We start from the raw sequence: 13118 nt of genomic DNA, 5'->3' as shown, positions 1-13118 counted from the left end.
ATCTAAAACAGTAATTTATTTAGGTATTCCACTAGGAAATAACCATTGAACTCATAAATGTCAACAGCCACCATATTTTTAATTTATTTGTGAAAATAAAAGTTCTTTCCAAAACAAATTTCTGAAAAGTGTTGACCAATAAAAGATTCACACAAATAAAACAAATTTATATGATTACACCATAAATGGTTTTCACTAAATATATTACTTATTTTTGTTTAAAATTTTACTTTTTGAATATTTCTAAATTTATTTATTTAAGAGAAATAGATTGACACTTGAAAGTTTTACCTCCTAGGAGCAACAAATCTAATATTATTGCACTATGAGTAAATGAGCTTGAGTGAGCTATAGATCCATCGGATCTTATATGAACTTAAATATGATTTTCATTTGTGAGTTCTCGATGTGCCAGCTTTACTGTTACGAGTGTTCAAAAATGCATGGTATGCGGTTGCTTAGGCGTTCATAAGAGAAATGATATTTACTGAAAGCTTCTCATGAGTTTAACATTAAACCAAAAAAAAAAAAAAAGCTTCGCATGGATAGTATATAAAGTATGTTCTTAAGTACATACAGTGCAAAGAAGAGATTTCTAACAAAAGTGAGTTCCCATCTTTCAAAGTTTTCTCTTTTGGAATTAGATTTTAACGGTTCTTACTTGAAGACAAGCAAAAGTTTAAGTGTGGGATAATGTGTTAAGTCATATTTTAAAATGTTTTTAGAGTCATTTTAATGTCGAGTCTTGAGTCTTTTTGTCGAGGATTTGTCGATTTCTGATGATTTTATGTATATATAGGTTTGTGAATCGGTTTGAGAGACAAAATGTATTGGACGAGAATTGAGGATCATGCATTAAGTGAATAAATAAAGGAAGACGAAAACCGACATGTACACTTTGTAAACGAACAGTACAAAAGATGCCTGGAAATAGATTGGTTTTGCTACTATACCGATTAGTTATGAATATATACATATATTAATATCTAATTACTTTGGATATTATAGTCGATCTAGAAGTATATGCATAAAAAAGTTTTTTAAGGTACGCAACTTACGCCAGATTACGTTATTAATCAGACTGTAAGTGAAAAACTGGGAGGAGCATTCTCCGCCAGAGGATTTCTCGGGTACCTCAGGTCCATCGGATTTTTTGATCTCTCCGGTAATTCAGCGTCAGGTAACCCGTTGTTAGATAGATGGCTCATGGAAAGCATCTAACTCCAATTCAGATTTGCGATGCTAGTGTCGTAACAGCAATGTTCAGACTTTATTGTTGGGAAATAGATGTCTGAGACGTAGTCTTTCCCCGCTCCATTTGGAGTTAGAAGCTTTGCTTTGGGCCATGGAGAGTATCCTTGCTGGAGGGGTTGCTTATCCACTTAGAGACGAATTATGCAGAACTAATCGTGATGATTCAAATCCTTGAAGACTAGTCCGTGTTTTCTAATCTTCTAGATGACTTCCACCTTCTTCGTTCTTTTCCTCTCTTTTTCATATATAAAATTTCACCCTTGTCGAATCAGAAGACGGATTGTCTCACCCAGTCGTCCATATCTTTAATCTGTGCAATTTCTTTTGTAAACATTTTTCCTCCGGCTTGAGCTATTCAAAGTTTTATTCTTTCGTCTTAGTTTAGTTTATAGTTTTTTTAAAATCCTTTGGGAATCAATAAACTCATAACTTTTTCAAACTACAAAGATTATATCACATGTATCTAAGTTATGTGTGAGTAGATCTATCATTGAGTTTGGTATTTCAAAGGAAATGTTTACAAACATTATTGTTATTTTCTTTTTGGCTTGATGCTTATGTTTTCTTTCTTTGATTGTTATTCATGTTCTTAGTTGAATTAGGTCAATTTAATTATAAACCTATAGCCAATATATCAAACCATAAAAAATAATGATAATCGAGAATCGACGTATCTATATCATTAGATTGGCAAAGCTTAGGCAACCAACAATTGATGTCATTGAGTTTTGTGAACTAATTGAATTACGATTATAATGTTTGTTTAAATTGCTCCAAACAAACCAAAAAATTAGTATTTAAGTAATCTAATTATTGGGAAAGTAAAATATTACGATACTAATATTACATATAATTTATATAGTTCAAGAATTATTCTCTTAATAGTATTTAGATATTTTTATAAAATTTTAGTCGTACGATAGCATTCTTTAAATAGATTAAAACTATTGATATAAAAGTGGCTTTTTAGCCAAAAAAATATCTGAAAAGAAAAGAAGCAAGAAGGGATATTTGAACTGTATTGAGAAATTACAAAAGCAGAATAAACATAAAACACATTCAAGAGGGTCACGATAACTTGATACCATGAAGGAAGAAGAAGTCAAAAAGGTTTGATTTTGCATTGCAATTTTAATTTTTATTGGTTATATTGCAGAATCTTAGTTACCCACTTTTTGATATATATATATTACACTTTTTATCAACTCAACTAGGGTTGGTTATCAAACAAATAACCAATGAACGTAAAATGATTTCAAAATTTAGAATTGACCTTTGTGGCTTCTTCAATCAGTCTCTTGTCGCTTAACATTACACTCGTCTTTTCTAGTTTCTACTCTCTTCCCCCTTCATTGCATTTTCCAGGCTGTTTCATCTTTCTTTGACATCACTGTATCGGTAACGATTCGACGACATGTAGACAGCGACATATTTAATAATGTAATTAATAGTTAACAGCAAGTTTAATTTAGTACAGTAGGTGTTGGTTTTGTGTTCTGATGTAATAATTAAATTAAAAAATATAAAATGTAGATAGACTAAATTAATAATTAATTTACTCCCTTTGTCTCATAAAGATTGATGTTTTGGGATATTTTTTTGTTATACAAATATTGATGTTTTGTAAACTTCAAGAAGTAATCATTGAAAATATTTAAAATTTTGAATTGTTATTGGTTTAAAATTAAATAATATCTCTTTAGTCAAAAAAAATATTTAAATTCAGTAATCATTGTTTTTTTTAAATGTGTAAAAGCTTCTAAACATCAATTTTTATGAGACAGATGGAGTATATTTGAACCCAATATTACTGATCGGATGGAATACAGAACATAAACTCACATTTTTCTAAATTTGATTTTAGATTAGTATTTGTTGCTTGATTTTTGAGCTGCAAGATTCTAGATTTGTTTAAAATTACTGATCTATATGTTTTTTTTAAGCGATTAGGAGATTAACAACGTGAATCGAATCCGTAATCTTTTTAAGTTCCTACGTTTTGGGTAACTCAGAGGTTTAACCACTATCGTTGGTTTTATCAATCGTTTTGATATATATTTTTAACATATGTTATATTCGTTTTCAATATATTTAGTTATTTACATATCCCTAAAATAAATCATGTTCTAGATTATTCATTAAAGCAAACTACATACATTTTGTCCATACAAAAATATTATTATTATTATCACAGCCGTGCCAAGGGTTATGGAGGCTGCATGCACAACAAAAAAAAATTTACATAGCAAAAATTTGTAATATATTAACTTTGGTAGATATTTTTTTTCCTTTTTTCCACCAAAATTACTTAATTTTTCAAAATCAACATTTTTAACCAACATTTTAATAAACAAGAATCAGGTTTAAGTTTTTACTAATTCATTTAATATTTAGTATTAAACCAAGTCATTTATTGAATTTATTAATATTTCTAATGATATTTCAGTTTTTATTTTATTTATAGATTAATTACTAATTTCAAAAAACTTCATCTAAGTCTTTAGATTAAAAGATCTAAGTTTTTCTGCTCTAAAAAGTTTGAATATCACCAATTTAAGAGTTTCTTAATTTTTTAACTGAAAAGAAGCCGTAAGCGGTGGTTTCTTTTTGATGCACCAAAACACGTATCTGATTATTATTATTATTATTATTATTATTATATTTGCTACAAAAACATATTATATAATGGTTGTAAATTAGTAAATTAGTTAAAAAGTAGAGATAATCTAATTGGCCCATAAGAGTAAGCAACCGACGAAGCAAAACGGAATCTAAAAACAATTATCAAAAGGAGAGATAATCTAAAGGTAGTATTTGGGATGATCGGACGGCTGAGATCTGATGCCATCAAATTGACACGTGTCAGTAAGTACTCCAGGTATCATTCTCTCTGCCTCATGACATCAGCCGATGGTACCCTCGAACGGCGCCGGCAAAGACTCATAGACATGTATATAAATCCCTTTAAGTATTAAATATTATTTCCAGCAAATATAGATTTGGCATGGATTTGATACTCAATTATATTCAGGTAATTCCCATATTGTTAAAAAAGAAATTAATGCATGTATTTTTAAAATTGTTTTGGATATTTTGGTACACAGATTTGATGAGCCCCTAGAAAAAAAAACTTCGTAATTTCATATGAAATTTGTATCATTATTTTATAAGATATCGATAAACATAAAAGATGGTGATACAGATCTTACAAAATGTTATGTAAGTTAGTCGTCAACCAAATCCAACAAAGATAACAGATCAAGGGACAACAAGGTCACAACTCACAAGGATGCCAAAATAATAACATATTCCAATTTCCATATTGTAGTAATAAGCAAAAAAAAAAAAGATTTGGAGACTGAAGCAATCATTTATTAGGGCATTTTTATAGGGGAACACTTTTGGGTGTTTTTAGAGTAAAAATATTATGAAAAATAATGTAAAATTATTAGTTTAGATTTTTTTGTTAAAAAATTGGTTATTGGGAGAACATGTTTAAGATCATAAGATTTAATAATATAATAATCAATTTTTATTGTACATTTGATACATGAATATTGAAGTTACATAAGAAAAAACATGGAAGTCTATACAATTTACCAACCATACTGAAGCGTTGTGATCGATTCTTATATCATCTCTCTTCCTCAAACTTTGCTTGCTCCGGTGGCTGATGAGCTACATCATAAGTTGCATGAAGACCAACGAACACGGGATTTTGGTAGCAACGCCAATCCCAAAGTGCCTATGAACCAAATAACTCCAATAACAGCATAAGCTATCCAACCTCTAACGCCTGCGTTCCAAAGCGTTGATACTCCGATGGAAGAAGCATTGATAGGGGTTTCTGTTTAGGATGAACCAAAGCAAACCATGGATGAATCATATGAGACCGAGCAATCTGAGTGGTGTACCAAGCTTGACCTAGAGATCCAACATGCAGGCTTGTCGTCATTCCCTTTAAAGCGCATATACCAACCAAGTACTTTGCCCATTTCATCCCAATCTGAGTAAAAGCAACAAAATAAGCTGCATTCACATCGATTTCAGTGTATTTCACCATCATAGTCAAAGCCAAAGCCATCAAACAATAAACCACAATGATCATAGACATCGAGCCAACCAAACCAATAGGTATATCTCTGGAAGGTTTCTCTGTTTCCTCAGCCATGTTCGACACCATATCAAACCCCACAATGACGATAAACACAATAACACAAACAGTGACAATGGAAGTAATAAAATTCAACCAAGAAGTCCTCTTTGTTCCACTCATGGCAATACCATTAGCAACTAAAAGCACAGCAACAACAACCGGATCAAGAAGATCAAACCCTTTAGCAAAGGAATCGACTTTAATCCGGAAATAATCAGAATCATTCTCGACCAAACTAGCTAGATACGAAGACCATGACCTCCCTAATCCAGCAGCACCAACAATAGCCTCAAGCAATATATTCGCAGCAGCAATAAAGGCTATAAAATCCCCTAATTCAACCCTAAGATATGAGAAAGAGCCTCGAGTGACAGGAATCTCAACTCCAAACTCAGCATAACAGAGAACTGAGAGCAAAGCAGAGACACTTTTGGCCGGAATACTAACCTTAGTCGGCGAAGATGTAGAAATCGAAGCTTTCGCCGTTTTGTCTCTTTCTCTTCGAAAACCTAGATGCGATTTGGAAGAAGAAGAGAAATGAAAAATTGTCTCAATTGCAAAAAAACTCAACCATTCACGTACTGCCACGTGATCATAGAACTGGACTAAAATCTGTTCTAATTGAAGACCAAAAAATCTGTTCTAAAGCCAATATTCAGTTTATTTATCATTTTATTGGGCTTAGAACACCCATAATGTTATCCCGTTAAAGATGGCCTTACTTGGTTAGTGACGTAACATCTTACATCTACAAGAGATCCTAGAAAAGATATATGCATAGAGGTCAACAAATGTTAGCCGAGAGACATATATGAGGGATAATTGTTACGCCCAGTCTCTCGCTCACGTACGAGGAACAAGTTCTACATGTAAGATCTTATCTAACAGTTAACTTTTGGCCATCTCCTATTCGTGGATGCAACGCGGTTTCGTGTATCAATATGACTAGTGCTAACCTTACTAGTTGATGCCTCTTTGCTAATATCTTTGAATTTGAACGTAAAATCAGCAATGTCTAGTTATGAAGTTAAATTTTGGACATGGTACCGAAATCTTTGACCACAAAAAAACATATGGCGAGCATTTTGTTTGTTTTATCTTCTTATACATGTCGGATTCAAATTCAAGAATACGTGTTTGACTGCCGGGGTAGAATAAGGCTCTCTCAGAAGTTGTTGTTCAGCTGTAAAAATATTTAGATGTTATTTTTTTAATTTTTTTGTTATTATTTAGATGCTGTATAATATTGTGGCAAGGGATTAATTAGTTTAATTTCTTGTTGATATCAATTTTTTATTGTCTAGAAAACAGATAAATATTTGTTTTAAATATCTCACAGTTTCTTACATTGGTAGGGAGAGTTTCAGTTAAAGTATGAGCATTGATATAGCTAAACTATAAACAAGTTCATGAGCTCGTAATATATATGAACCTTAAATATATATACTTTAAGACCATTGGTGCGGTAGAGTAATGAAGATTCCGATACTACATATAAATCATATATTATCTAAAAGTAACAAAAATATCTACTTTTATAGCCAGTTAAAAGAAATTAAAATAGGAGACCCCATTCCTTCTTCTAGGTTTACGCTATAAATTGGACTGTCCCCTTCTCATTTTATCACCACAGTGAAAACAGTTTATATCTTTCTCTCTCTCTAGCTCTCCATCTCTCTCATTAACTTTCTCTCTAAAAAAATGGATTCGAGAAGTCTTGTGCTACTGCTACTCTTCTGCCTCTTGTTCCTCCATGATGCTTCTGGTCTCAATCTCTCTCCTTCGTCTAAAAACTCTGTCACTCATGTTCACGCATTATTATAACTATCATCATAACTTGTTTTTGGTTTATTATCTCACCAGATCTCACTCAAGCTCATGATCATGCTCTTCCCACGCGCAAGGTTCGCTCCAACTTGTACTAATACCTAAACATTCATATATCTAGTCCAAGTCCGACCACTGTTTGATTGCTTTAGTTTTCATGTTCTACATATATATGTTCCTCTATAAATACATACGCACACTCAAATATATATATATATATTTATATACCATTTGTATTTATTATGGTTTGCAATTTGAAGTATGAAACATAATAAAATGGTCTTTACTTTGGCAGATGATGATGATGAAGAAGGGGAGTGACTGGGGAGGAGCAAATGGAGACAAAAAAGAGAAGCAAAAAGGTTTAGGGCTACATGAAGAGCTTAGAACCGTTCCTTCAGGACCTGACCCTTTGCACCATCATGTGAACCCACCAAGACAGCCAAGAAACCCCTCTCATCTCCCTTGACCTCACCTTGTTGCTTTTACTTAATTTCATATTGTATATTAACTCTTATGTTTTATCGGTTTTATCATCCTGCAAGGAGACTTTTTTTTCTTTGTGTATCAGTTTCATTTTGCTAAGCTTGTTTCATGAACGTGAATGTAAGATATGCACTACTTTTGTTGCTCATGTGAATGAAATCATCGTTATCTCTTTTGATTTTCTAAGTAAAATATAAACTATAGCAGCATTACGTTTCTATTTCACACCATATTATCTGTAAAAAAAATATAGTTTTTACGTAGAGACTAGAAAGTGTAAATAAAAAAGACAAGTATATTATCTCCAAAGGCAATATGTACCGTTGGAAAAATTTATGAGTACGTTTGCAAATGTCAATGCAAATAATTAATGGAAGTGATAGTCATAATTAACCATACAATAATAATGATGATGATGATTTGATGATGTGGTGGAAAGAATTAAATTTTAAATCGGCTTTGGGGCAGAGACAGGCAGTGTCAGTGTCAAGATGACAACTTCTATCGGAGGTTGCAAATTACAATTGTGGAGGATCATCAAAACGACGACACACATACTTGAAAAAGGTTATTTAATTGTATGAAAATATTGGTGATGGAGTAATAACAAGCCTAGAGCTAATTATTATCCTTAATGATACCAAATCTATATGATACGATATTTGGTTGTAAAGACTGACACTTGAGATGTGACACTGGCGATTTCGCTCACGTCACCACTTTTCCCACCTCAAATAACGCTTACGGCTTTATCCATTCGTTTAACTATAAATAAGTTCCTTTCTCTTTTTACTTGCCAAATCTAAATGTTTCTTACTAAATCGATGTAAAAAGAAAAGTATACAATTGTTGTCATAACAATTTCATGTTCTTATAATTTCGTTTCATCCTCTTATGTCCTACACTTGTTGGCTTAAGAACTTATTTAACTTCTATTGAACCATATGCTTTTTAGAATTGTATAGCATATAATATATCTTCACATATTAGACCTTCTCCGTTGGGGGTTCATTGAGGGGTTGATAGAGGAGTTCTTAGCGCTTTGTTGAAAAAAAATAAATCAAAACAAAAGAAAAAATATAAGATCTCTCCTTATATAGTATACTCGATCGTGGGTTAAGAGACGCTACGTGTCAGCAGTTCTCTCTGGCGTTTCTGTCTTTTGTCTCTCTCTCGGTAAATAGATGATTTTAATGGAAAAAGCTTGAGAGTTCTTGGTAAAATTGAGAGGTAAAACAGTGGGCAAAGCGTATTTTACTGGAGATATCATCATCTCCATCGACTGCGGCACCATCAACGATGGCAGTTCATAAATTGGAGAAGGTTTTTGCTTCACCAAATCGGAGATTGAATTAGCCAATTCTCGAATTGTTTGGTTCAATGATGCGATGAATTAGATTTGTATTAGAAAAATTAGGGTTATATGTTGATAGCTGTTTGGGAATTTGTAGTTTGATGAGTGTTTTTTGAATTGGATTCGACACTTTCCCTGTTTGTTTTAATTGCATGCATTAACTGTATGCTGAATCTCGAGATGACTTTCTTTTGTTTTGATGATGATTGGGGTGATCAAAAGGTGAGATCTTATATATTCCTATGTAGTAGTGTCTTGAATTGAAATTTATTATACTGACTTTAAACCTTTTCTTAATGGAACAAGTGAATGAGGGTAAGAAGAAGAAACCTGTTTGTCGTGGTGGTGATAAGCGAAAGAGGACCACTGAGAACAAGTGAATGAGGGTAAGATGAGGAAACCTACATAGCTGTTTAAGAGTTCTTGGTTGCAATAAACAATATATTATATATAGTGGTATCAGAATGATATTTTGGTTTATTTCTATGAGAACGTACAGTTGTATGCCATTCTACTTATTGTGTAATACAAATGGATTGTTGTTTTTGTGTGTGTTTGCAGGAAGATTTGTGTGAAGGCTGCATTTCCAGTGGGAACTGAGGTATATATATATATTCTCTGAGTTACTCTCTCCACCACTGATATTCGTTTTACTTATTGTTGTTTAAATTGTGATGGCACTGGCATAGTTTAGATGCAGTTTATGATGAATTCAATTGGGATTTCTAAAGTCTTGAAGTAAGTTAAGTTGTTTGGGATTACGTACATTCTCCATTTTTGTTGTTGTTGTCTATTGTCAGGGGTTTGACAAGAGACTCTGGTATTTGGCTTTGCAGAACATAATATATGCTTTAACGTTTTGAGATTTTTTTCTTATCTTTTAATAACTTGTCTTTCGACACTTGTGTTTTCATTCTAATTTGCTTCTCTAGTTCATGCATGTTTTGTTAATTTTCTCTTCTTATGGTTACAGCTCAGCAAATCCATGACACCGTAGGAATAAAAATAAGCCATGTCCCAACAGTTGTTGCTGTAAGTCTCTCTATTAACGGTTTTGTTGCATGGATAACCCATATACAGCTAAGTACAGCCAGAAGCAGAAACTAAAACATCAATTATGCAAAGACCTTAACACTTACAGAGTTTCAGTAATCATATCTACCATTTTAATTATATGTTCATGTCCATGCATAGACTATAAACATGTAAATATATTTATAAAATGCAATATTTTCCTATTTTTATAAAATCTTAAATGCAATATTTTCTATTTTTATAAAATCTTAAATGTTTACACATTTATACCACTTCTATTCTATTTAAGATATTTAAATTTCAAAAAATAATATTTTCAAAAATAAGAGACCCAAAATTAGAACCTACCATTGGATGAGAAAAATTTAACTAAGAGATCATAAGTTCTTATATTCAAAACAATACACAATTAATTCATATAATAATCAAACAATATTCAAAACAATACACAATTAATTCATATAATAATCAAACAATGTTTAACAACCCACTTATAAGAGACCACCCATAATCTTGCTCTTAGTATATTACCTTTTTAAGTTGTTAAGTTTTTAAGAAAACTAATTTAGATAATTGAACTAAGAAAAAAAGAAGTTATTCAGAACTGAAAGGCCAATGAAAATCGTATTAAAAAATATGGATTTGCCATCTCTAAAAAGATGGAGTACGAAAATTCTTAAACTCGTACAAGACACAAACTATCTTATTGCAGCTATATTTACATATGGAAATTATGTCGGTCTAAAATATACACAAAAACTTCGACCTAAATCTTGGTCATAATATATGGACCACAACGTATTTGTAAAAAGGAGTAATTCGGGAACGTCCAAACACTCAAAAAAAAAAAAAAAAGAAGTTAGATGTGAGTTTTTTTTAAGTGCCCAAACCAATTAAAAGAATGGAATAATCACTTAATTTAACTTGCTTAGTGTTTAGTTATGTACCTGATACATATATTCTATCCATAAAAGAAAATAAACAAAGCTATGAATAAACTGACCCATGGACCATGGTTCAACCGGACTAGGTGACCATAAAAACATTGAGATTAAAGGATTTAAAGGTTGTTGCCTCTATTGCTTCCGTAGCTGCTACGTGGATTCTAATTATATTTTCAATTTTTCAAGCGAATTAAAATCTACATGCTTCAAATTAATTTGACTTACTTACTAATTTTGTCTTTTATCTTAACCCCATTTATCTAGCTAGCTAGTAGATTATATATGTATTTACAAAGTATGAACTAGCCATGAAAATAGAAACTTATATGTTATGCAGATACTTCAGCCACTTGGGTTATCAAGTCAACCACGTCTCGAATCTTACACATTTAATTTTAGTGATACGTTATGGCACTCTTGTGTTATGACTTAAAAATGTGGGCAATGAAAAGTGGTTTTACTCTCTTTATATATATAGGAGTCTTATTTTGCTGAGAGCATTGTGTTATTGTGTTATTCTGTTAGACCATCTCCAACTCATCTCTATTTCTATCTCCAAACTCTATTTTGGAGAAAACCCTTCTCCAACTCCACTCTCTTTCTATCTTCAAAATGGAGATCTCTATATTTATTTTTATATTTGGAGACTTTTAATTCATTTCTCCATTTTGGAGTTGAGCTTTTTTATTTGCAAATCAGTCCTTTAAATTTATATAGATTTATAGTTTATATCTAAATACAGTTAAATATTATTATTTTATACTTAAACTTATAAATAATAATTTTAAAATTCAACAATTAACATATATTACTTAGAAAATAGACAAATACCAACAAAAGTACAAAATAGCATTCTACCAATAAAATTTAAAATACATAATATGACTTAAACTAAAGATTAAAAACAACTTAATCCAACAAAGACTAATAATTAATGAATGTTGTGTAATGTAATGTTGTTCAATAATAATCTTAAATATAAATAACATGTTAAAATTTGTTTTTTCTAAAAATAAAATAATTGAGTCAAGTTTGTAATTTTAATAAATAAAGGATCAATATATAAATTAATAACAAGATATAAAAAGAATATTCTAAGAATATCCTATTTTGGAGTCAAATATGGAGAAATAGGTTAGAGTAAAACCATATCCAAAATGGAGTTACTCTAAAATAGAGTAAAAAATGAAGAAATGAGTTAGAGATGCCCTTACCCTCTTTTTGCTCCTCTCTTTTGGCATTTCCTCTCTATTTTGCTGGGAGCATTCACAACATTCATTGCACGTAATCAACCATTCTAACAAGTGTGAGAAGAACCCATCAGATTTCCTTTCTGATGATTGTCTTTCAACCAGAAGGGCTCTTCACTGTCTACAACCCGCAAACCACCAGCCTAGTGTCAGTGAACACATGGACAACATTATTTAAATGATTGGAAAGGTATGCCAACTTGCTGATGGAGAGTTCTTCTTTAGCTCTCTGTAAGGACTCTTATTCGCCATATATATATATATATATGCTTCCTTCTTACAGATCATTGAGAAAGGTAGTGGAGGGTGATGTGTTCTTCTCTGTCGATAAGTCACCCAACTTCTATCAAGGTCAAAATATTTCACAAAATAGAAACAAGATAAATGCACAAAATATTTCATACTATATACTAGTTATTATTTCTGGAATTTAAAATTATGAAACGTAATTAAACAACTTTTATACCCAAGTAATCAAAAAATAATTAAATGTTAAATTACAATATTAGTTAGAATCATACTGAAGTTGAAGACACATTTCATTCATCAATGGTGTAAATGTAATAACCTATTTGATGTGGTTTGTATATATAATTAATTGATTAGTAATGGAATTATATGTTATAAAGAAAGATGTTATATTTAATTCTAGTGACCTTCCTAGTAATTTTCATAACATTAAGTTTAGGCTCTAAAATGTACTTCACAAATCATATGAGTAGGACTTGAATAAGTTTAGGAAGTATATATATCACAACATATATATATTAGAATCAATCAAAGTTATAATTAATTAATCATTATGAATTCTT

The 13118-nt window shown here is 31.3% G+C and overlaps 2 protein-coding genes across 2 annotated transcripts; one reads left to right on the top strand and one right to left on the bottom strand.

Annotated features, from left to right (window-relative positions):
- LOC104754074 (cationic amino acid transporter 8, vacuolar-like) lies at positions 4964–6313 on the bottom strand. The gene is made up of 2 exons (XM_010476232.2): positions 6304–6313; positions 4964–5919 (listed from the first exon to the last, which is right to left on the bottom strand). Exons 1-2 carry the CDS (start codon positions 6311–6313, stop codon positions 5033–5035), a joined length of 897 nt encoding a protein of 298 aa, XP_010474534.1. The 3' UTR covers positions 4964–5032.
- On the top strand, positions 7112–7706 carry LOC104754073 (protein CLAVATA 3-like). Its single transcript, XM_010476231.1, has 3 exons — positions 7112–7175; positions 7274–7314; positions 7533–7706. Exons 1-3 carry the CDS (start codon positions 7112–7114, stop codon positions 7704–7706), a joined length of 279 nt encoding a protein of 92 aa, XP_010474533.1.

The sequence above is a fragment of the Camelina sativa genome, chromosome 16 (assembly GCF_000633955.1).
Source record: "Camelina sativa cultivar DH55 chromosome 16, Cs, whole genome shotgun sequence".
Classification (NCBI taxonomy): domain Eukaryota; kingdom Viridiplantae; phylum Streptophyta; class Magnoliopsida; order Brassicales; family Brassicaceae; genus Camelina; species Camelina sativa.
The sequence above is the reverse complement of the archived record's forward strand: the minus strand, read 5'-3'. Positions and strand labels throughout refer to the sequence as shown.

What these genes read in the sequence shown, in the direction of transcription:
- LOC104754073 (XM_010476231.1), top strand. Translation starts at nt 7,112, where the DNA reads ATGGATTCGAGAAGTCTTGTGCTACTGCTACTCTTCTGCCTCTTGTTC. An exon ending in GTTCCTCCATGATGCTTCTG is followed by an intron (nt 7,176 to 7,273) that starts GTCTCAATCTCT and finishes TTATCTCACCAG; the next exon opens with ATCTCACTCAAGCTCATGAT. An exon ending in ATGCTCTTCCCACGCGCAAG is followed by an intron (nt 7,315 to 7,532) that starts GTTCGCTCCAAC and finishes TTACTTTGGCAG; the next exon opens with ATGATGATGATGAAGAAGGG.